Source organism: Pezoporus flaviventris, unplaced genomic scaffold (assembly GCF_033815535.1).
Source record: "Pezoporus flaviventris isolate CSIRO_AGI_PZ_B2104156 unplaced genomic scaffold, CSIRO_AGI_Pfla_v1 ptg000081l, whole genome shotgun sequence".
NCBI lineage: Eukaryota > Metazoa > Chordata > Aves > Psittaciformes > Psittacidae > Pezoporus > Pezoporus flaviventris.
Window position 1 is genome coordinate 3,757,036 of NW_026892629.1, and position 25,798 is coordinate 3,782,833.

General features: G+C 37.4%; 1 protein-coding gene across 6 annotated transcripts in view; it reads right to left on the minus strand.

The window, feature by feature from the left end:
* The window catches only part of LAMA2 (laminin subunit alpha 2), a 368,512-nt gene that overhangs the window by 124,267 nt on the left and 218,447 nt on the right, over positions 1 to 25,798 (minus strand). For 3 of the 6 annotated variants that reach the window (XM_061474968.1, XM_061474969.1, XM_061474967.1), the window contains exons 17-23: positions 25,427 to 25,554; positions 19,743 to 19,829; positions 13,381 to 13,592; positions 8,943 to 9,049; positions 7,667 to 7,927; positions 4,629 to 4,809; positions 1,101 to 1,237 (exon numbers count right to left, since the gene is read on the minus strand). In XM_061474968.1, coding sequence (XP_061330952.1) covers positions 1,101 to 1,237; positions 4,629 to 4,809; positions 7,667 to 7,927; positions 8,943 to 9,049; positions 13,381 to 13,592; positions 19,743 to 19,829; positions 25,427 to 25,554 — 1,113 coding nt within the window. The remainder of the gene's footprint in view (positions 1 to 1,100; positions 1,238 to 4,628; positions 4,810 to 7,666; positions 7,928 to 8,942; positions 9,050 to 13,380; positions 13,593 to 19,742; positions 19,830 to 25,426; positions 25,555 to 25,798) is intronic. The other 3 variants (XM_061474973.1, XM_061474970.1, XM_061474972.1) reach the window with 1 other exon arrangement.

Consider the following 25,798-nt stretch of genomic DNA (forward strand, 5'->3'; position numbering starts at 1 on the left):
GCTGTAAGATACTGAAAGAGATGTGGGCTGATAGATCATTATTAATTTAGATGGTACCATGGAACTGTCATACTAATGCGCTCACATAAAAGACAATCAGAGAATATACTCCAGAGCTCAAACAGAGGTCTTCAACCTCATTAGGCTGGTTTCAGAAGCCAAGAGTCTATATCACAGCAGCACAGCAAAGGTTTCACAAGGGGAGTTTTCAATACACACAAAAAAGAAATCATCCCTGGTAATTGCTTTGCAGCCTGAGCTACATGACAAACAGCCTTTTAAGAAAAAGCATTAATGGTGTATGACCATGTTCAGACAAGACACAGTTTTCTGGAGTAATTGCATCAGTACAATAAATCCCTCATCATCAATAAGAACAGCAGAGAGAAGGCAGCATTTGAACTTTTCACTGTCACCAGTTTTCAACCTTAACCAAATACTGCTCCCCTTAACTCAAGAGTAGGACATTAACAACAGCTTTCATGGACTCTGACATACTATCATTGTTTCCCTATTTCTTTGCCCCTTTTCCCTTCAGAGTTTTTAACTGTGTGTCAAATGTTGGAATACAGAGTATTTGAAGGCTAATGAGAAGGTTTACTTCACCTTAAAGAGCATAGGAAGAAAGTGCATTTAACAGCTAATGTGGTTGATTCTTTTCTTCTCTCTTCCATATCTTTTGTACAAAAGTTGAAGCCCTTCTCAATTAAACTTCAAGTACAAATTCCCAGCAGTATCACAATTAGGACCAAAGTAAATTTGTTCTATAAAGGCACTGTCAATTACCTGTAACCACACATCTATATACATTGTACAATACTGTGGTAATCTCCTCAATCACAATAAAGGCTCAAGCAGGCCACTGAACCAGTGTGACAGCAGTATAAACAGGGTGTTTGGTGCTGCAGGCTGCATACCTGAGACACAGGATCTGTAGCACTCAGTTACAGATTGCCAACATCTACACCACAGTCTGACACCAAAAGTCTCAATGCAGACAAACCATGATTTACAACCCTAAAATTACGTTCCAGCTATAAATTACTGGTTTTGTCCCATGGAAAAGAGGTAACACACAGAGAGAAAACGGATTCACTCACCTTGCAGCCACTGACAATGTTATGGCCCCAGTGATTTGGTGCACATTTGTCACACATCTCTCCAACAGTATTGGGAGGGCAGATACAGCGGCCACTGATGGGATCGCAGTTATTACCGAAACGTGAACAATCACAGGCTTCATGAGAGATAGAAAAATATTAAGGAGATGAAAAGTTACTCCTTTATGTAACAGCTGGAGGGCAGACCCTAATGGGGTTAGGATTATTCCAACAAAGCTTTTATCATACAGTGAACTCTAAGTATCTGTGGACACAGTGGGGCAGGAAAGGTAGGGTAAACCCAGAGAAACAAAAACCAGGAGCAATGCAACATAGGTTAACTGAGATTGAAGTAATTGCAATGAGAACAGAGTAGGGAAAATAAAGGCACTGGCTGCAGAAGTGCAGACACCTCTGAGATGGTGTACTCATGTGACATATCTGTGGGAGAATTGCTGTACAACTCCTGGGCCCAAGCTGTCTTGTGCAAGAAGCCACCTGAGTTCTTCTGAGCCCTCTACACAGGAAGCCTGCAGTGTATTTAACCTCTTTCAACACTCGAAGCCAACCTCCTGAAATTTCTGCTCATGTAAACAGACTTAAAAGGATAAATTGGTGTTTTAGCTGCTTTTTCCCATTTTCCTGATTTCAGATTACATGTATTCTGTCTTGGGAAGACAACAACGTGCCTCCTCACAGGAGGCTCGGAATCTTTGTAGGCTTTATTCAATTAAAAATACTTTGGTTTTGGAAGTGGTCTTTGCTCTTAAAGCAGTAATAAATGAAGAACTTATTGGCGGCAAATGCAGATTCAAGGTACGTAAATGATTAGTAGTTACAGGGCACAAGACGACACCTGATTGCTTGGAGGAGCAGAACTGGTGCACAGCTATTTTAATACACCCTGTCAACATTACCCCTGAGGTCAGAGCAAAAGCATCATAAGCAAACCATGACTGCCTAAGCGATAATCTGCTTCTTGGGCTGTTTATAGAGCAGTGTAACATAACATTCATTACTGATGGTTGCATTTGTGTTCACTTCCTTTACTGTATGAAATTCTTCAGAGTAAAACTAGAAAATGTGATTTGCAAAGACAGAGCTCCTATCTGTAGTTCAGATAAGAAGTGATCATTATTTTTCCCCACCAATACTTTCAAAATAAGGTAACTGATGCAAAGAAGACAGTAAGTTTTGCCTCCACCATGCCAGGAATAAGATGTTTTGCATGCTACATAAAAAATTTTGGCACACTGTGGTTTGAAGATGCTTTAGAAAACATTTCTCACTGGAAGACTGAGGCTTTTGGATGTGAATGCTCTTCTGCGGACTTCCAGCTCTTACACAAAATTGGTTGAAAAGGCATGGAGGGGAAGAAAGTGATACCACCAGTATTTTTTGCATTTTTACTTTTATCATTATTTAAAAAAAAAATAGAAAATATAGAACACATTTGTTGCAAGCAACAATGAAATAGGAACCTCTTTTGTATCTTTGCTGCTAGAACATCAGCACTAACTGATGATGCTTTAGGGTGGTTTTTTTTAAGACTTCATGTTTTTTTACTGTACAAATACAAAAATCAAATTATATACCTCTTGGATAAATGTTAGACAAAAAACGTCCAATATTTTATTTGATACTTAACTGTCACTATGGAATTTGGTTTCTGTACACTTCTTAGCATAATTTGATACTTTTATTAAATTTCTGATTTTCTCTGTGATTCATAATTTAATTCTTTTTTTTTTCTTTTTCTCATTTGAAGGAATACATAACAAGCTGACTAAAATGAGTGGGGAAAAAACAGCATTTTGAAAACTGAATTTCTTTCCATCTGTTGTATTACCTTTGGAGCTTTTAAAAATCTGAATGCTCTAAACATCTTTAGCTGTTGCGGTTACTTAAAATATTTGATGACCACAGGCAGATACTTTTCTATTTAAAATATTGTTTGGATTTACACTACTTCCCCATTTCATCACTGTTGCTTAAACTCTCAAGTTTGTCAAGACAGCAGTTAAAATTTTAATGTGAAATCTTGTTACCTGCCCTCGTATTTTCCTTCCCCAGCTGTATGAAATTAACATTTTGTTGTATTTCACAATAGTGATACGCTTTTAACTGTGAAATGTCAGAATAAGAAACTAATAATGAAGATAAATGATTGTATTTTTTCTGTTGTATGTGTGCTAAGGGCTTTCGGACTACAGTTATCATTTGCATTTTATTTTAGTTCTCTCATCAATGAGCCTATTAATCTTTCCCTTTTCCAAAGTGCCAAAGTGTTTGCACTTTTCGAGGTAGTAAACATTTTCTGAGCCCTTCCTTCCCATGGGAAAAAAACACCATATAGAGTAATGCTTTCAAACATGATCAAAACCCCAGCCTGGCTCAAGATTTATCAACACTATAGGTGAAATTGAAGTTTGATGCATAGATGTGGGTCTTGAGGCCTCAGTGCTCCGCTCCATCCATAAAAAAAGGGAGTAGAAAATGGCAAAGAGACAGGCTTGCTATTCCTGCTGCTAGTCTGGATAGGAAAGGAGGAAGAGAACACTGGGCATGGTGATTATGCTTCTGAAAAGAATACAGTTTATGCCTGAAGAATAATAGCACTCTGCCATCAGCAAAGAATGCTGAGAAGCCATTGGCATTCAGGCATTCCAGCAGCCAGCCACACTAGACAACTATCTACATATCCCCTGACCACACCTAAATGAGTGTATGAGACTTTAAAAATACAGTTTAATTAGCAAAGACAGACATTTCCTTGACCTAACATTTTGGTTCTTTTCAATGTCAATACTACTTTAAGGGCAGGAAGCGTTCATTTCACTGTTTGACCTAATGTCCAAAAGGACAAAAGGTAAATGTAAAGAAGTGGCTGTATGTATTTATGTCTGATGCTAGAGTTTCAGCATCTGAAAAAGCATACTTTTCATGTATTTACACAAGACACATAGCAGATAATTTTATCTGAAGATCTGGTTGTACATAAAAAGTATACAAGTAAGCAAGATCCTAAATATTACTGTATAGAAATTTAATAAAAGTGGATCAACCATGTAAGAACAGCGAAGAGGTTTGGGATAAAAGTAGAAGTAAATGGATATTTTTTTTTTATTTTTTATTTTATCCTGTCATATCCCTTCAAGCTGATATGGTTTTGCAAGCACCTTAACCAGCATTCTATGACACTCTTACCATAACTAAGTTATAGGAACTTTATAGAAAATTTTTTGGCAGAAGGTGCTCGGCGAAAAGGACATTCCTGTTCCTTGTAAATGTGGCAGATGAGCTGTAAACTGAGCTTAAAACAGCAGGAATTGCTTGGGTCTTTTGTTCTTGCAGGTCACCATCCTTGCTAACTGAACTATTTACAAGACTGTCTATGAAAATACCTACCTGTCAGGAAAATTTGTTAGGCAATCCAAACCCTGCCTATCTAGAATCTTAGTAATAAATAAACAAAAAGAAACACCCACAAAAAATAAATCTGCAATTGGCTGCAAAGAATTTACATACGAGTACAGCCTCCTTCTTCAAAGTTGTAAAATCCATGAGCACAGCGGTCACACTTCTTTCCTGTCACTCCAGGCTGACAGTAACATTGTCCATCTCCATCACAGTCGAAGGACTTGGAACCAAAAGAGTTGCAGTTGCAGGGAACACATCCTCCTGAAGACTGTAAACCAAATGTTTCAAGCTGCCACAGAAAAAGGAAGAACAGTTACTACATGGAATGATTACTAGGAGAACAGAGGAAAATGTGAGAGAGTAGCAAGACCAGTGTGGTTCTTTCCTCTTCATCACTGAAATACTGCTCTTATCAGATTGAATTGTAGCAATAAAACACTGGGGCAAGGACACTACATACCCTACACGGCTGAAAAATCATACAGATTTCACAATGTTAACTGATGTAACCGGCATCTCCCATGAGATCATGTTTCCGTAAGTACAGTTCCCACATGAAATGGAATGTATGTCAGCGCCATATACACATCCTGTGTCTCGGTTATAAGATTATGTCAGGAAGAGTTTGTTGCTAAGAGTGAATTCAAATTCTTAGTTGTGAATGGAGATTGATTCAACCGGAAAGTTTCTGAACAACTAGATTTTATCTCCTCTGACATGGAGCAATGCCTGTATACACTATTCTGTCAGTGGAAGGCAATTCTTTTTAATGATATTTAAAAATAAATTTAGAAGAACATATATATAATGTATTTGTGTATAAGACAAGCAAATAATGGGAATTTTCTATTTTTAAGATAAAACCTCTGTCTTTGGGTTATGTCTAAGACTACAACAGAAATAAGCAATAAGCCTCTGCTCCTCTTCTCTTTTCATTCTTTGCTTTCTTTTTTGCACTGAATAAAGTTCCTACGGAACCACTAGATGTTATCAACTAAAGTAATACATTTCCTCCTTAACTCCACTAATGGCATGCAAAAAGTATACTTGTAAAAAAGGGAAGACACCTGCTCATTTGTAATATAGAGTTCTCGACAAAGCTTTTAAACCAACAGACCCCACAGGTTTCACTGCACACAGAGCTAACAGAGGCTCCTGGGGGCAAATCATACTTGATATTCAAATTCTGAACTCAGTCTTGAGCTGAAGTGACTTAAAATTTGAGTATGTTTCTACCATTTTTTTCAGGTCTGATTTTCAGAGAATATTGAAATCCAATTACATAACTATCAGACTTCACGAGGTAAGAAAATGTTAAAAGTGAGATATTAAAAAAGATCACTGCTGATGAATATAAATGCAACAAAGTGGAAAGTATTTGCTTTTACAATGTGCTACTGTGTGACCCAGGCACGTGGTATTAGATTTTTTTTTACCTAGCATACAGCAGTACTGATTTTTCAAGTCTGTGAAGCTTTACTGATGTACATTTTACATGGATTTGTCTCACAGTGGAATACTTAACCAAGAGGTGAATTCTCAGAGACTTCAGCAGGTTTCCATGTGAAAGTCCTGAAATCTGATCTCTGAGGTTAATACTGAAGTTCCACATTCTCATAAAGAATCTGCATATAGGTATCAGAACACAGGACTCCATCTATGGTCAGAATTTGGCCTGAAGAATCATATGAATCTGAGTGAATCTTTGATTATACATATAATAAAGAAGTATATTAAATTTCCAAATTCTATATTGAAATGTTTTGCCAATTACATACTTCTTCAAAACATGGTATATGAGAGAGAACAAAATACTCAAACTCATACAATTAAACTCCAAGGTTCAATTAAATATACTGACCATCTCTAAAGGTTTCTTTTCCACAGGAAGAAAGACACAGAAATGTGAATATGCAAAAATCTCAGAAAGACATTCAAAGGCAGTGAAGTAACCAATGCAAAGCATGCATCTCAGTTCTCAATAGAAAGTTTGATAAGATGTAATAAATTCTATTTATAACAGCGAAAGCAAGAAAAAGTCTGATAGTAGCACTCCACACAGCGTGAAAGAAGATCCCTAGCATGCTGGGTTGTGTCCTGTGATGAGCTCTGCACAGTCAAAGACATTTTGATCAGCCATGCAAACCCCCAAGTTAAGCCCTCAGCAAAGCTTGTTTACACACAGAAATTCTAAGAATCACATTTAGAACAACAGATAAGATCCTGGATGACGATGAGGAAATAAGATGAATTTTCTGAATACGTTATTATATTGTGTCCCTGTATTGGTGTATATCAAGTGTTTGTGTGGGCAACACAGTTACATAATACATGTTAGAAGGGTAAAAGCTCTCGTGCTCCAAGGGAATCCATATGAGCAAATATAGCATGGGTCCCAGAGTCTGGGTGAGGAGAAGAAATTAAGAGGGATTTTTTAAATAGGGTGTGGTAACTGTGGAGGTTTTCAGTTGCAGGGGAAAAATTCAAAATTCCTAAAGCACTGCTCTGTTAGAATCAATTGCACCATAATTACTTCATTTTAGAAAGTAAGTTTGTTTGTTGGTATGCGATAAACAACGAATGCCTCCGTCATTTTGGGCATTACATTCAAATAATGGGCACTTCAACCAGTTAAAAATGGCTCAGATAACTGGCCATATTCACCAATAAGGACTTTTAACATCAGTTATATATGACATTTTAAGATTGGATCTTAACAGTTTGCCTCTAGGGCTGATCCTTCTCACAAACTCCTTAAGCTTTTTGTTCTTGAATTATTAGAAGACAAAATGTCCTAGTTTCAGTTAAGGCACAACTGGAAGTCTTATCCTGCCGAAGGCGATGAAGATCCAACTGATTCCACTGATGTATATATATCACCTATTTTGGGCACACTGCTGTTGATGGTGCTTCTTTTGGACTAATTCTAGTACTTGACTTCTGGCCTATAGTGTCATTTGCACTATGAGAAGCCCTATGAGTGGGGAAGTACAACCTGCCCACCTTCTGAGCCTGTCTATTTCTTGATAATTTTGTATATTGTAGCAGGCCTATTTAAGATAAATATTTTTTAAAAGCCTGTGAGAGCTCCAAACACAAGCAAGTACAAAACTTCAGCCCATGCAATGCACACAGTTTCTGATTACCAGAGTAGCAGCCCGGTAAGCACCCCGTGGGCACCCACTGGCACTGCTGATGCCCCATCTCCGAGGGGGGACTCTGATCTGCTGACTGCTTCGTGCATTTCCTTTCAATTTAGGCTGTCTGCTGATTTCACAGTGTCTGCCCATGAATCCTGATTTGCAGATACATCTTCCTGATATATCACATTGCAGTGACACAGATCCTAAAGCACTGCAGCCACAGGGTATACAAAACAGCTTTTCTGGGGCCCAGAAATAGCTGGGCTTTAAGAGTGAAAAGGAAACACTGTTAGAAAGCAAATATAATGAAACACCACCACATAAAAGAGTATAGGAATAAAGACAGTAGTAAATACAGTAGTAAACAAAGATTAATTCCAATCAACTGCCAATATTGTAATAACAAGTTATTTGCTGTGTCTGTTATGCAATTTGTGCAAATTGCATTAATACCAGCTACTTTTCTTTGAACAGACACCTTAAATACTTTTTAAAATAGAGTGCAAGCAAACAACTTCAAGAATTACAGTTTTAAAGGGTGAAAATGATCCTTGTGATTTATGCAGAATTATTAATGTGTTTTAAATTATACACACAAGGAGGTGTTCTGAGGACACAGGCCTAGCCCATGAGTCCTTAGGCTGAAGTAGAGAAGCATGCAGCCAGCTGTAACACATTCCTTAGCAGCCTGAAGAGAGCCCTGTGAAAGTTTTTGAAACGGTGTTTTTTGCAGTGATTCGTGAGACAGCAAAACAATGTCAAGGCAAAAGACTTTCACTAAGAAAAAGAATATATTATTTGGACAATACAAGAAGAAATCCTAAGGAAGAAAAAAACAAACCCAAAACCACAAAAGCAGAACATTCACAGCAGAAGTAAACTAGCAATCTGCTTTTTTAAAAATCAAATGCTATCAGACAGTCTGCAACTTTTTTCATAGAGTGATTATCCCCCAGAGCTGCAATATTTTGAACCAATTTAATTATATCAAACATTCAGAATATAAATTGTATATACCATATATAAAAACATACTGATATGCATAGTGAGGCTTAAAATACATTCACTGCATGCAAATACAACCTTTTGTGTTTTGTTCTAGAAAAGTTTTAGAAAACATTTAAAACCCAACCATTTTACTTTTCTGTACATAAGAACAACCCATATATGCTCTTTAAGTGAAAAATGACCAAAAAGAAAATCTTACCGAACCCAAATGATATTTAGTTACGAGAAACAGGATGAAAGCTGAAATGAAACACCACTTCTTGTCACTCACCTTGCAGACATCACACCGGCGCCCAATCACATTGGCTTTACACTTGCACTGGCCTGTCCAAGAGTCACAGATCTCTGAGAAGGAGCCATTGATGTGGCAGTGACAGGCTGTAGAGGAAGAACAAGGAGCTGTTAATGTCTTTCCTGAAGCTAAATTTAATAGCCGAGTTTCTGCAGTGCAGATTTTTGCCACCTTGAGACTTTCCAGAAGGCAGGCCTGAGCAAAGCACGAAGGTGTCGCTCTGATACAGTACAACCCACCCATATTAACTTGAAAATCTGCTACTATTTCTTGCAGTGAGAAGTTTTGCCTCAAGTTCATAAACAACTCGGTTTATATTATGCTCTCAGATCAAAACAGGATATTTAGGGCACACTACTGAGTACATGCCCTGAAACTTGTAATGAGCACGTTGGCAATGAGTGAAAAAAAGGGTATGAACACTACACAGGGTGGATACGGAATGTGGCTATGGCGGGTCGGAGTGTTACTGCACTACACACTGATCTTGCTACCCTGGGGTCCAGTACGTGACAATGTCACAGGCAGGAAATATTGGCAGGCTGAGGACCCATAATAAGGGACCTCACTAGAAGGGACAGTAACCTCTCCAGCCCCCCCTAAGAGCTCCTCCTCACAGGCAGTAGCATTGAATACAGCTGAAAAGAGATCAACCATCATCTGCTACTGTGGACCTCTGTCTCAGCAACAGCATTGGAGTTCCCAGAGAAAACATACCCAGCCTAACAATGCTCTCTCTTAAGGCTTTAAAATGGCTATGAAAAGGAACTGCTGTTTCTTGAGGAAAATAACAATGCTTTTGGTTTCTAAATTCTTGTATTTCAGAGGAAAATAAATTTCGGGGAAGGTTTTTATCACCCTTTATGGTCTTCAACCATTATTCTTTTGGCATAAAGAGATTAGAAAAAAATCCCTTCAGCACTCAGTACAGAAGAGGGATGTGATTGGTGTCACGGGGACTATAACCACAGACACCAATTCAATCAGCATTAGCTGGTTCCTGCACATCCCCTTTTTCTTCCTCAGAGGGAATGAATCCACACCTGTTTATCAATCTAGTCTGTAAGCCAGGCTTCCAATCCACATTTTGCTTTCCTGCAGTACCCTGACTGCATGTGCTGGGTTTTTTTCTCAACCTGACAGCCTCATTTTAAGAAACACTTAAGAGTCCCAACAGTGAACACATGGTGGTCACATACTTGCATGTCACAAGGTGTCATCTGAGACAAAGCAGTTATAGATTTTCTATATATAGACTATTACAACAGGAGCTTCCTCATTACTTTATTGTACTTGCTAATTTACAATTTTTAATTTTAAATTGAAAAGCCTTTTTTTTTTTTGTTTTTCTCCCCATTTTGAGGTATTATGCAAAAGTTCCTTTTTTTTTTTTTTTTTTTTTTTTTAAGCAAAAGTGACATCATGGCTTGCCAGTCTGTTCATGGCATTATTTCTCCAGTGTCTGCAAAGACGTCTTGTATTCTGAAAAAGTAACAAAAATATATTGGACTCTCAGCCTGGTAACACCTTCAGAGGTTTTGATCTCTTTCTGCTTTGCAATACATTTTAAAAATGTTTACATTTAATGTTTACATGTTTAATGTAAACATTTTTAAACACTTTTGCTATAATTAACATCACTTCTCTTTTCCTTTTACTCTCACTTTCCAACACTGAATCTATAATGTACCTCTTTCATCCTGTATACAGCCTTCCTTACCATAATATTCATATCAACACTTCAAACTGTACACAGTGATGAGTATCACATATATGTCTTAAGTATTTTTCTAATTAAAATGGTCAGCAGTGAAAGATGATGAGAAACCTCAGACTCAGCAAACTACAATTCTCAGTATTTCACCAAATATTTTGCCAGACCTCAAAAAACAAAGTCCATCTTATTTGAACCATTTTGCTTATCAGGCATATGACACCACAAAAATAAAAAAGAAAATTTACACTGATTTCATAAGCAGGTGAGTTTGTCCTATTTATATTACTGCAAATGGCATACCATGTATTCTTAACTCAGCCACAGACGACTGAGTGCAATTACAGTAGTTAGAAAAATTTGGAAGTCAAGACTTTGCCTGTTTTCTTTTGCTCTGGCAGTATGTACATAGAGTAGAAACATACTGTCAGTGCTATTCACCTAATGAACTGTTACTCAATCTGATAAATTATATGTATCTCACCTAAAGCCTTCCATTTGTTCACATCTACTGGGAAAATTAGCTATTGTCCAAGTCTCTAAATGGCTGCTATAATAAAACACTGCCTGTCAGAGAAATTTGTCTTATTTCTCTTGACCCTTCATTGTCTCTACATTTGTATAAATATTTATAAGTATGTATTTATAATCAGCCTACACACTTACTCTCCTCCAATAGTAGTACCTTATGCACAGGCACATAGGCACATTTGAGTATTTGCTTTAATTCATCTCATGTCACTTAGCTCCATTACCATCAGCAGAACCTCCAGGTATTTGCTGCAGCATACTGTGCTATTTTGCAACAAAAACAACCTACTAGAATCAAATCAAATAAGCCCAGGATATTTGCTTGTTGTTCTTAGATTTATGATTTTGTAGAGATACACCAAAATATTCAGAAACACTATAGTGACATGAAGTTGTACTGTCATTTGAAATAGTTACTGCACATGACAAGAGCACTCTAGTGAGAAAGAGCAAGAAACATTTCAAGCAATAATTTAAAAGCAAAATTTATGCTTTGCAATACTCCTGGATTTGGCTTTTTAATAAGGAATGAAATTTAAAACAACAAAGTGAAGGCACAGTCCCTCTGATACTGTAGCTGCAGGGCAAACTTCATGGAAGTCTGCAAAGGAAATCATATGCAAAAAAGAAAACCCACATGAAAGCCAGAGAGTAGATGAATACAAGGTAATGGTGAGCACAAGGCTATGAATACCTTAGGGGGCTCTCCTTGTCAGTGATACTAATAAAAGCAAAGCTTGTAATTCTACATTAAATATGTACTTATTTTAATACTTTTTTTAATTGTATGTTCTCTGAACTTTTGTCATACTACATCTCTTTCTCATGCAGTAGCTGCCACTACTGTAGAAATGTTCAAATCAACAGTCCTATCAATGTCTCAGGCATGGAGACAAGCTACCAGAATTTTTGAAATACACTTCTTTTTAAATCACATCACACACTTAACACTCTAACTTGTATGATATCATTCATACCAAACTGTTAATTTGTGCAGGGAATATATGCAATTGTCCAACTTTTATGCAGCATTTTCCAGTACAGAAAGCATTTACACAGGTATATGTCTGCATCGTTATTTATGACTTATATCAGGTTTATTAGCCTTAGACGAGAAACCTGTCAATATTCTGCAACTCACAGCCTTAGGCAGTCCAACAGAACTTAGTATTTTCACTGTCAAAATGCAAGCCACTAACAGAATTAACCCTGGAAATGGATATCAGTGGCTCAGACTTTTGTGCATGCAATACAAGTGCTTGCAATACTGCAGCAGTTTCCTGTGTTCCTGCACACGCAGCAGTAAGACAATGGCCCAGCTCTTTTACTTTAATAATTTTATCCTGATATAACACCTTTGTATTCAGTGGAGTTGCTCTGCCTAATAGCTGCGTTCTGATTTATGCCAGCAATGGCTCAGAGAGAGCCACTGACTCCTACAGAAGCAAAAGCTCCTGTTCCTATCAAATCTTCCATCCGTTCTCAATGATTTTTTTGCAAGGGAAGTATGAGCTGGGGCTGATACTTAAACAACATACCACCACTCTGCCGAGAAGTGGTAGCTTGCTGCACTGCTGGGTATCTTCCTTCTGAGCACCTTGGAAAAACTGGCAGCAGATTCCTGCTCTCTGCTTTGCAGGGAGTAGGAGAATCTTGCCCTGCAAGAGGCAGCAGCTCCCAACACTTACTGAGGTTATATAGGCAGAAGGGAGGTCACAAATGCTGACAGAGTTGGGCCCCTCAGTAACTGAAGTATCACTCCCTCCTTTCAGCACCTATCTCACTACTTAATGGGATTTTCCTGGATGGCTTACGGCATTTATAGTGTGGTGTTTATAGTGAATCGTTTTCATTTATTTGTATTTATTTTTGTAGACCTGACATTTACTATAACCTTTTGCATTCACGCAATGCTCTACTCTCCCAGGTTTTTTCCATGTCTGCTTCATTACTGCTTCAACTACAGCAGGAAGTTTTTTAATAGGTTCTTCTTTCTATTTACTTTGAAGCCTCCCTTTCCAGATGCAGATGCAAGTAAAACACTATTATTATTAGAGGTGTAAGTATACTGTATCATTCTCCTACTCACACAGACAGAGGCAGTCTTCCTCTCAGGAACATGGTTATAGGATAGATCAATACTGTCAGGAGTAGTAAAAGTTCATTACTTACGTTGACAGTTCGTTTCATCAAGAGCATCGCCAAAATATCCGTCAGCACACCTTTCACAATATTGGCCTGTTGTACCTGGCTTACATATCAGGCAAGCACCAGACAAGCTGTCACAGCTGCCAGGAACGGAGAAATCAAGGTTGCCATTACACTGGCACGCCTGGCATGATCCCCCTGGTACTAGTGGTTGTCCAAAATAACCTTCTGCACACCTACGGTAAAAGACATTGCCAGTTAGGACCCTTAAATAATCCTCTTACTAGAAATATTTAAATTTGTTGCCTCACTAATCACTAAAAATAATTTGATCTTCTTTCAAGTATTTCTTAAGGGTCTTTTTCTCCCTCCTTCCCATTTTTAACGACACTGTAGATACAATACCAGCTGAAATCCTGCCAGTTCTGCTAGTAATTAGATTTCAGTGGGAGAAAAATCTTGTCACTGGCACTGAAGGTGAGACAAAGCACAGTAAAAAATCTGTCTGTTGGCACACTAGAGGAGGGGGATTGGATTAGATGACTTCAAAGGTCCCTTCCAAACCAAAGTATTCTATGATTCTATGTTAGATTGGGTTCATATTTCAGTATATCCTGCCTAGATGTTCTGTGCTCATTTACCAGCAAGCTTGATGATTTTTTTATCCCTCTGCCCCATTTAGTTTAGAAAAACAGGCTTAGAAAGCAGTGCAGACATAAATTTGTTCAATTAACAAGATCCTCCTCAACTTGGCCTTCCACTGATCTACTGCATGGTCAGAGTTGTTTAATTAATGGACTGTTAATTTCTGTGTATAGGCAAGTTACAAAAATATCACTCATTATTACATGCACTATGTTGGTGTGGACCATACCTTTCATATTTTAACAGAGATGGTTAATAATATCACCTTCTTTTCCACCTTACCCACCAGCAATTTCCTGAGAGTACTATGTAAAACAGGTTAGTGAATCTGACCTGAGTGTATATTTAATGCAAATTTCTACTCATCTCACAGCCTATATTGTATTTATATTCTGGTTTGCTTTCTCTTTCCATTATGTTTTCTCGTACTTCACAGAAAGAGCAACTTGTAGATAGTGAAGAAAAAGAAGAAAAATTGTTCCGTTCCAGCTAATGAAGTTATTCATGTGCAATGAACTCTAATTAGCGTAAAGAAAACAGAAAACACATAAAACACGTTGCATAAATTGATGTTTCATACTATTTGAAAGTTGGTTTGAATGCAGTTCTTATGTACATCGATAACCTCTCTGCTTTGTAATACTAATGGACAGTATGGTCAAGCAAGGATTTTGCATACCATCCTAATATGCAGAGGTCCACTATACTTTCATGCTTGTTCCTTTATGCTCATCAAGTTTATCCTTTTCCTTGCATCCAGAACAACTCATGAAACTTCCAACTGGATCCTCAACAAATCCATCTAAACATTTATTAAGTATTATTCAGTATCATTAGCAATGATTATGAAAATGGACAACTGCAACTAGGGAGGAAATTAGAGTTGAATCTCAGTTTTTTGTAGTAAGATATCACACAAAGTAGGATTTTTTTCCATTCTCTAAAACCACCCACAATGCAGACCATAGATGAATAATCCATATAAATAGTCCAGTGGTTTGGGTGCATCTAGGCACTCAAGAACATGAGTAAAATATTCACAATCTAGCCCACTGTGCTTTACTCCTTTAGCATAGCCTTCTCTCACAATTACCTCTCATAGCAACAATACATCAAAGCCTTGTCATTAGAATAAGTCAGGCATTTTATTTTCAGAACCTGTCACAAATGTAGCCTCCTTGTATTCCCTGCAAGGAAAGGCACTTTTTTTTTTGTTTTCTTATATAGAATATATATCAGCAACCACAAAAGACTGATTTTAAGCTTACTTTCACCAAAAAAATTGTCTTTTCTTCAGTGATGATATCTCAGTTTCAAAGGTCAGGAATGTCTCTTTAACACATGTAACAATTAATAGTCATGTTTGATCAGAGCCAAAGAATAACTGGATAATTTATGCAGTTATCTTATTTTACCTAAAAAAGATGATGTCTGAAGTTCACCCACGCTTTACTGAGATCTTTCTTACTATTACTGTCATAAATCTGTATCTTTTGGTACTACAAATCTATTTGACTTCACTTAATGTGTATTAATTTTCCTCTTTCACTTTCATTTAAGGGTTAGCTCTGTATCTCATAGTATTTGCAGAAACTTAACGAGCAGTTCACAGAAAAACATACTCTGGTGATTTGTGAGAAATGTACTGCTAATCACTTCCTTCTATTACTAGCAGGAGACCTCCATAACTCTTTGCATCCTCATAAATTTAGACTTTGCTAATTAAAATTAGCAAAGCCCACTACCATCATTTAGCTATGTTCTACTTATACACATACATAATCTTGAATCCAGATTCAAGCTGATCCTGAAAGCAGAGTTAAACCAGTTAAACTTAAAAGAAAACTACATGCATGTAACTATGTGTAGATTCTTCCATTTTTTTCTTCCACTTTTCCTGAAGTTGCAGGGGAAGATTAAAAAATCACCTTCCCCTAATTCCATCTTTATTCCCTTAAAGTCATTTCTACTTCAGTTACTCTTCTCAGATTCAAAGCATTACAAGTTTAGAAAGGTTAATTTAAAAAAAAAAAAAAAAAAAAAAATCAAACCAAACCAAAACAACCCAAACAATAATTTATGTGGTACAGAAAATTACATCTATGTATTAATGTGAAATATGTATCTAAATAAATAACTGCTAAGTGCAATGGAACACCACTGAGATTAAAAAAATAAAGAAAAAAAGGAGGAAAAGCAGTGAACAAAGATTGTTTCCATATTTTTCTTTCTTCTGTGCTCACCTTTAGCCTCAAATGCAGGTACGTCTGTGACTGACACTTTTTATTTGGCATAACTGGTGACAAATACAGGGCCACTATATAAATGTATATGTACATGTACTGGGCCTGGCTGTCATGGAGTTAATATTCCTTAGAGCGGCCTGTGTGGTGCTGCTTATACATACATATATGCACACAAACACAGGTCTATTTTATACATTTCTTTATATTTACTGAAAAAAAACCCAAACCAAAAACTCTTGAGACAGAGTTAATTTAGGCAGCAAATCCAAACACTTTAATACCTGGAAATTTTTACAGTTACTTTTAAACATACGTGCGTTCAACCTGTGCACAAAATTGGGCAAAAGCTGTGTGGAGAAATGGCTTGTGAACACACAGTTAAAAATCTTAGCTCTGGTGCATGGCACAGATGTTATTTTTGTATGACCAACTATAAATCTTGCATTTTCTAGTGTCAGAGTGCAAGCTGTAAACAATCCTGCATAAAACACTTGTACCAGCTCTCCTGAACGTTTGACCCTTTTCCCATCATCACTGAAATACAGACTTGTACTTCTGGCAATAATGAAAGAATTATATTAGCTAGGAAGAGCAGCAGGTTAAAGCCAAAGGCCCCACAAGGGCCTGTGGCTGGTGGAACTCTGTGCTAGATCTGAAGAATGGGGAGTGGGAGAGGAAGGAAGGACATAACCAAGCGCATCCCTTTCCCCACACTGAAGTTACACTGACCTCTCAACTCTCCTTCTAGGAGGAAAAGGTTACTGGAATCATAGTCATAAATGAAGGAGTGCTTCTGAAGAAGCAAGTCTCTCACACAGTTTTTATTTTCTTCCCTAAAACTCTGTTCTCCAACCTGTATCAAGACTGTGTAGTTGGAAAATGCGTATTATCATTCTGTAAATGTGGTGAGCTCAAGATCTTTGACATTTTCATACACCCTTTCTATGGAGTTAGGAGAGTGTCTGTCCTACTTCATAACACGTGGGAAAACAAGTAAAGGAAGAAATAATTCTAATTTACCATGGAAAAGGATTAAATGGGGAAGCTGGGCTTGATATGTGCTATCACTCAGCACAGTGTATATCTGCAATTACTTTGACGGTGTTATGAGCTGGACCCCTCAGAACACTGAGCAATTTTGGCAACATTTTCCTGAAAACTTCAAGTGAGAGAAGTAGAAATTTTTTTTGACATTTTACAACTCAGATGTGTATATGTATGTATCTCCTTAGGGGCCAGACAATTTTGGAGGCCAAATAAGTACAGTACTGCATATGCTTAGTATGTCATGATAACGTGGTTAATGAATCGTGTGGCTTAGGTACTTGTCACTGCAGTTGCTAAAATGAAAGGGAACTTCAGGTAAACTCTTTTAGCAGTTATACAATGACTATTAATAGCAAAAGCAACATGCTTCCTCCTGTTCATTATTATTGACAGCTGTGGGTATTTCCAAGCAACTTGCTACAATTAAAAGCAAATAGTTCCATGGGCATTGGAATTAATGGCCTAATTTCCAATAGATTTATATCTCATTGTTACAAGGCTAAGGGCTGATTATTTGATGCAGGATGTTGCTATTCAGCAGGGAGTAATCCCTCAGGCAACTGCAGTGCTTTTTCCTTGCCCTGTGAAAGTTTTCTTATGGACAGATCATTTAATAATCTCTCTCATTCTCTCTCTCTCTCATGTATTCTCTGCTGTTTAATCAGGTGTGAGTACACACAGTATTCTCCCCCTTAGCTATGAGGTGTCCTGATTTATTAACCTCTATTGAGCCACTTCTTTTTAATAAAACCTTCAGGAACAATTATCTTTGAGACCTCCTACCCTTCTGTTAAATTTGGTTGAAACTGACCTAGAAATTCAAATATCTTTGCAGGCAGACAGACATGCACAAAAAGATCACACTAGCCTTATTTCCTTAGGAAATCAGGCTAAAATCTAAGCCTGACATTTATTCAGATTCTGTCCTACTGGATCTACAGCCTGTGCTCCACTCAGAAATAGCACTTGTTGCTAATGGAAGCTGTCAATGACCTAACATTGACAAACTGCCACCAAAGTGCTCTTGATGTGATTTATTCCTTCCATCATTAACTTCACAGACCACTAGCTGAAAGGAGGTGATGACTTCCAAGACAGACAGGAAAAGACAGGCAGAAATAGCACGCAGCAGGGCAGACTCAGTGATGATGGGTAGAAACAGGTGACAGTCTGCACTCTTACTTTAGGACAGATATATCACAACAGGGGGTTTAAAAGGAAGTAGCTGTAAATGTAAATTGGAAAGACAGGCCTAGAGGGCCATTCACAGCATATGGACAGGTTCCTGCTTTTCTGGTTGGTTCTTCCTTGATTCTTGCTTTTCCTCAGCCCGGCCTGAATATTGTAAGTTTTCATTCAGAAGCCTTACTCTTTTTTTTAGAGTTTACAATGGAAAATGCTGCGAGCAGCTCATGGAAGCGCCAAACGGCAAAAGCCTCCTAAGAAACAAAAGTGCCATGTTTTCATGGCCTTTCATGGGGTAAATAATTGTAGCCAGATGTTAGTTATCAGGCTTCTCCAGTCCCTCTTACAAAGGTGTCATTTTCAGGGTTACAGGTGACTGGGATCACGGAACTAAAGCCAATGCTGATTCATCACAACATCCAAACAAGTAGGAGAGGCACCCTGGCACACTAACTACTCCTGAAAGCTGTTCCATCCATGTGAAATACCAAGGGACCAAAGGTGGACAGGCACAGTGATGATATCCCCTGTCTTTGCACTCTCACTTGCTGTGGAAGTGGATTTGTGGGAGCTTAGCACCAACACTCACACTAGCCTTCTGTTTCATTTAAATTTTTCATACAGAATAACAGGATATAAGAAGGGGGAGAACTTTCTCACTACTAACATGTCACTCAGACCTGTCACAGCCAAAGACAAATTTTATTTGTCTTTTGTATAGGTATTAATAACTGTAAGAAATATATATTGAGCTTTTCTATGTATTTGACAAAAATTATCTCCTTTGTCATTAAAACCTAGCTTGTTCTACTTGCTAAATAAAGACTGCAATGGGAAACTAGAAGCAATAAAAATGTAAAATATTCTTCTTAAAAATAACTGAAATCAACAAATAACTTATTGGGAGAACTGTATTTTCACTGCATATTAACTTCTCTAAAAGAGACATCAGTAATTTATTGCATATTTGATTCACCATGCTCTAAACATTCAAACGGCAACAGAGACAAAGTAATCATAAAAATGTCAGGAGAGTGCCAGAAAAGCTAGAGGAATCATTTTTAAAAAAGTCTTCTAATCAAATGACACTTGGAAGCTTTGTACTTTACCATAAAGTAACAAAACAAGCACTGGAACTATACAAAAGAAGGGACGTAATATCAGAGGAGGATGCACAGGAAGTAATAAAAAGGTAGAGCAGTTCCATGTGATCAACAGTTTTAATTCAGATCTCATATGGTTAAAAGCACGGTGCTTGCTTACCTTTCACAGCGTGGTCCCACATACCCAGTTGGGCATTCATCACATATTAATCCACGACTTCGGTCAAAATGGCATGTCGGGCTAAAGCTGTGTTGTTGATATTGGGTAAGAAGAGGGACAAAGAGGAAGCATAAAGAAAAGATGGTTAACAGCATAGCTCTCTTCCTACTTCAGAGATCACTAATTTGCAAAACAGTGCCCAGGCAAAATGATTCTGGTCTAGAACATGTGGTTTAAGTTTCACTCCAGCAAATTGAATTTGGAATGACTCTGCTATTTCTGTGACACTGAATATAGAGTAACGGATGGCAGCATCCCAATAGCCTGTTATTATGGGACTTGAGCCTGCCACCACGTGCTCTGGATACCATTAGAAAGGCAGGAATGTACAGCAGTTTGTTTGTGCCCCTGAGGGCCTGGCAAAACAATCTATGCCATAATGCAGCCTCTATATAAATCTTTCTGAAGGACAACTGATTTGAAAGCTCAGTTAACTTTGTGTATAATCAGCTGTGAAACAAGCCAGTGAACAAGAAAGAGGATGGGTGAAAAGGGAAATATCTGGTGGCGCTTCCCAGGGAGTGCATTTGAGTAAATTGAGTGCCACTGACCTCAAGCAACACGCCAGACAGGCATGCTGAAGTTTAAGAATAGCTTGCAATGTAGAAAGGTTTACCTCTTTGCTATGCTCTACTTATTTTTAGCTGTTGGTGGAGTTTTTTTTAATATAAATAAGGATACAATAGGCATTTACAAGCTCCACCTCAATGTCTACATTTACCTCTGAACTGTTTAGCACTTTGCTTTCCATATTCTTTCTCCCTTAACACACTTTTGTGAGGAAATCTCCTGACACTCTAAAAGATACCTCACAGAGAAGAGCCAACCTGTTGTTCTGTCATTCTGGAATGATTTTTAGAGAAAGAGACATATGAGCACCTTTATAGGGTCTCATCAAATAGTGGTAATCGATTCTGTTCATCCAAATAGGGAAAAAGAGAAGAGAAGAAAAAAAAAAAAACACATAATGGGCCCAGGTGCATAGTACCTATCTGAAAAGATGACACTACACTTACCTTTTGTAAACCAGGAAAACAGAAGTTGAGAAGGAATATAACTGCTCTAACAAAGATCAGAAGGAAGATAGGTTAAAGGTAAAAGTTCAGACAACAGTAATGACAAATTGACATAATCTGATCATGGATAAACTAAAGCAGGATATAGGACGAAAGTTGCTGGAAAAGAGGAGGCACAGGGAAGACAGAAAAACCTTACTAGTATCATGTAACCTGATTACTTGCTGGTGATTGAACTCCACTTTCAAGAGTCATCGTTCTTATGATCTGACATCAGTTACTCTTTATACTGTTTGTTATAGACTATTTCCATTTAAAAATACCATGCCTGTCATGGGGCAAGTTATCCCACAGACAGGAGATCAGTAAGAAAAACGTGGGAGGGTCAGGTCCAGTAAACTTCGACAGGTATTGGGATTTTCCTCTACCCCATGAGGATTATGTTATTGTTATTTTGCAATGCTGTTCAATTAAGAATATATTCACAAATGCACGAAGAGCCAGTTGAAGAAACAATAATTGTTTGTTATATTTTTAAACGGCAATGAAAGTAATTTTCTACTGAGGCACGGATTATCATTGAATCTAATCAGCAGCACCTGACTTCAGATAAGATCCTGGTTGTCACTTTCAGCCTCACTCTTTCTAAAAGCTTCATGGGAAAGTGGGGAGACGTTATCACAGCTCATAATAGCATTGCACAAGATAGACTGTACCACAGTTCAGTCAAGAGCTCTGAATTCAACTGCATAAATTTTAAATACAATAATAATATTTAATATTACTAGGAAATAATAATGAATAGCAGAATTTCCATGTTTTAAGGATCATGCTCAGACCTAGCATCCTTTGATTCTTTCTCTGACTTAATAGTCAGTCCACATATCAGTAAACATTAATACATTGAGGAATTCCCATCTACATATTATAAAGGTTATACATCATAGCAGGGTGAGGGGAATTTATCTTCCTGATTATTTAGAATCTCATTACTCACTAGTGGTAAATATCAATGAACAATATGTATTGATCTGCCAAAGCAAGCTTCAAAAAAATGTTAGTCCCTTTTGATTCATAATCAGTCATTTCAGTTTTTACTGAAGGTAACAATATAACGTCACAACATTAAGACCAGTCAGACATGGAACAAGAATAAAGACACAATTAAGGGTATATATGTAATAGGTCTATGTTGGGAGACAGGGCTTCCTGAAGGCTTACAACTCTGTTATAAAAGCCATCTCTTTGGAATAAATTTGTGATTTTATTTAATTTTCATAGGAAGCAACAAAAATCTAAGACCATCCCAAATTCCCAGTTCACATGTTACGAGTTTACTTGTGGCCTTCCCAGGCTGAGCGAGTTATCTTCTAGCTCCCATTTCCAGTGATAAAACATCCCTGTCAGGGTCCTCATCATCCATATTAAATTTATTGCCACACCTCCCGTATGAAGACAGGCTGAGGAAGTTGGGGCTGTTCAGCCTGGAGAAGAGAAGGCTGCGTGGAGACCTCATAGCAGCCTTCCAGTATCTGAAGGGGGCCTATAGGGATGCTGGAAAGGGACTCTTCATTAGGGACTCTAGTGACAGGACAAGGGGTAATGGGTTAAAACTTAAACAGGGGAAGTTTAGATTGGATATAAGGAGGAAATTCTTTCCTGTTAGGGTGGTGAGGCACTGGAATGGGTTGCCCAAGGAAGCTGTGAATGCTCCATCCCTGGCAGTGCTCAAGACCAGGTTGGATGAGGCCTTGGGTGACATGGTTTAGTGTGTGGTGTCCCTGCCCATGGCAGGGTGGCTGGAACTTGATGATCTTAAGGTCCTTTCCATCCCTAACTATTCTATGATTCTCTGATTCTATGAAAAGCAGTAATTATCCCAGCCATCTACATTTGGTAGAAAGTATTATATAATAGTATCTCTGATAATTTCTAGGGGGGGGGGGGGGGGGGAAACAGTTTATTTGAAACTCCTTAAAGACTAAGATGTTAGAATAGTTTGTAAGAGTTAATGAGAAGAGGTAAGATGAAGAATTGCATTACATATGCCATTTGTAATATGGATATTGATCTAATTTGCATTATATAAGTGAAAATATGGAGATACATGAAAAATGAGGAAAATATAGCCCAGGATCCAGAAGACAAGCTTAGACAATTTTAGTTCCCTGATTTTTCCAAGCATTCTTTTCTGACATATGGCAAGCCACTTATCACTGCTGTGCTTCAGAAGCAGTTTTACGATTTGCTTCAATGACTGTATATGGAAACTGCTGCCATTAGAAAATAGGAGAGGGAATGAGAAGCAGTTAAATCAGCTTAAGTTAACTACAGAACACCACCATCACCACCATGTTTCTAAAACGGTTAGAATAGTTCTCCATCTTATGTGGCACTGCAAAGAAAAAGACTCAGATACTGTGAAAACACTGATGGCAACCATTATAAGCATCAGAAAGAAATGACACTGCTGTAAAAGACAAAACAAATTTAACAGAAATATATCTCAGAGGCTCATTACAAGGACAATATTCTCCATGTACCAGGAACTTAGTATTAAGCTTGATACCTACAGATGTCTTCTCACACCATCTCAGGAATTGTATATTAAAGGAATTGAAATCTATAGACAGCTATTAATAATTATCTGTACATAAATCAGTCACTTGTTAGGTTATTCTGCAATAACATGACATATACTACATCTGTATCGCATAGCTGTATTTTTAAAGGAAACTAAATAGTAAAAAGAGGGCTCTCTTTTTTAACTTCAAAAAAAAGGAAAGTAAAGCAGACAGAACTCTAATGAATATGTAATAAAAAAACCTAAATTCAGTCTATTTGACTTGTTTGTTACGCATCTGCACAAGAAATAAATGTGACAGTGTTTTTCCAGTTTTGTCAGTACAGTGTTCTCAAATAAGAGAAAGTTAATTAATTAACTGTGCAAGGAAGTACTAAGTATGTGAAAGCAATGAGGATAAGCAGAGGAAACATGCCTAAGCAGCAGATATAATATATAACAACTGAAGAGCTGTGCTAGCAGGAAGGCAAGCTCACATTCTACAATCCACTGGAATTTCTGCTGATAAATGCTTAAATGATTCTTACCTAGATCAGTGCAATTTTAAAATGACACTGCCACTATTCACTGTTCAGGCAACAGCATTTGCCTGAACTACTGAAGAGCAGAATCTGGTTCACCTATGCCTTACTGGCACACTGCCACTCAGATTATGCTCTCTTCTTTACTTGCATGTTGCAGAGCTCCCTCTCAGAGCCCTGTAAACCTTACAAAATGCTCTTTATACTCTTAAATAGTAAAGTACATTTCATAGATAAAATCTGTTTCAAGGAAAAATGGGGCAAAATAGAAGACGCAAAGCTAAAGAGAGAGAAAAAAAATTACTCCAGTGCCTTTGTCAGCTCCTATAGCAACCTAAGCTTAAAGCTTTAAAGCTGTGTGAAGAGCTTGGAATAAGGCAGCCTCTGTGAGTAGATTACAGTCTTTCAGTACAATCCTACAATCCTTCTGAAATGCTTATATGGACTAATGATAGTTCTTTTCGGAAGGGAACCACATCCAATTTGTGTTGGAATTTGGGCAAACATTATTTATCACTGCAAACATATCAGACACATACTGAACAGTTCCTGATCTGTTCCTGAGCTGTTATTGCAGCTGAACAGTTCCTGAGCTGTTATTGCATGTGTTGCACCACACCACCTCTTCTGCGTAACCTGGACATGTGCTACTTGCACCAGGGCTCCTTTGCTCTAAATCCATGCTGGATGTCACAAACCAAATGAGCTAATTTGAACTGATACTTGTAAATTCCATTATTTTTATATGCATAAGAAAAGATTACCAAACAAGATTCAGAACAATTTTCTTCAACTACATCATGTAAAATTATTTTAATATTGTTATTTTCCAGGTCATAACTGAGATAAAGCAAATGAAAAAATACTCAAGCTATTCCGTCTATTAATTATGGGTAGGCAAGTAGCACATAAAAGCTTTCATAATGAAGGAGACTTTTGTTCTTAGAGTTTTGATTAATTTTTCACCATTCTTTTTATTTAAAAAAACAAATTCAGAGTGATTTTTCCAAGATACGCTGAGAAAATATGTTCACTTGCAAGATCTAAGGCTGAATTCAGACTCCAAATAAATCAAATGAAGGTTGACCAGAAGAAAAGGAAAATTAAAGCAGAAGAAATCACTATTTTATTTGATCAACATGAACTGATTTAAAATTCAATTATTAAAAAAATCTGACTTGTCGAATTTGTAAACTTAGCTTTAAAACTAGAAGACTCTTAAGGAGAACAGAAAAATGAACACTAGTTTTTGATTCAAAGAGCAGTCATCCAAAATCTGTTGTTCTTTCTAGACTAGTCTCACCCAGTCTTTTTCTTGACCTTTGCCTCTCTGGGAAGCTAAGTGCTCTTTGTGATTACATAAAAACCCAGAAATTTACATTGCAGGACATATTATTGAATAAAACAAAAAATAATCTTAAGTGTACATGCAGAAGTATAAATTAAAAAGGTATGCAACTTACTAAGTAAAAAAGTGTAATACACAATAAAGATGCATCTTACTTGTTGGACGGTATATTTAGGGGGCAAGCACACAACAGACAATCTTCAGCTGTCCCTTTAGTAGGATCACCATAGAAGCCAGGAAGACATCTATCACAATATGAACCACCTGTGTTGTGTTTGCAGTCCTAAACATAAAATGAAAAGCACAAATTCACGATTAGAGAACTTATATATGGAAAAATCCTTAAAGGTCATTCACCTATCCATCCTCTCAAGAGGATTGTAAGAGGTCTGCAACATATATTCTAACCTTCTGCTGCTGTTTGAGAAAGTTTTAGAGGTTAGCTTCCACAAAGAATACTTCGTATGCATCAGGTATTTTGTGGGGTTTTAGATAATTGCTCTTTATGTAAAACCCAAAGAATATTT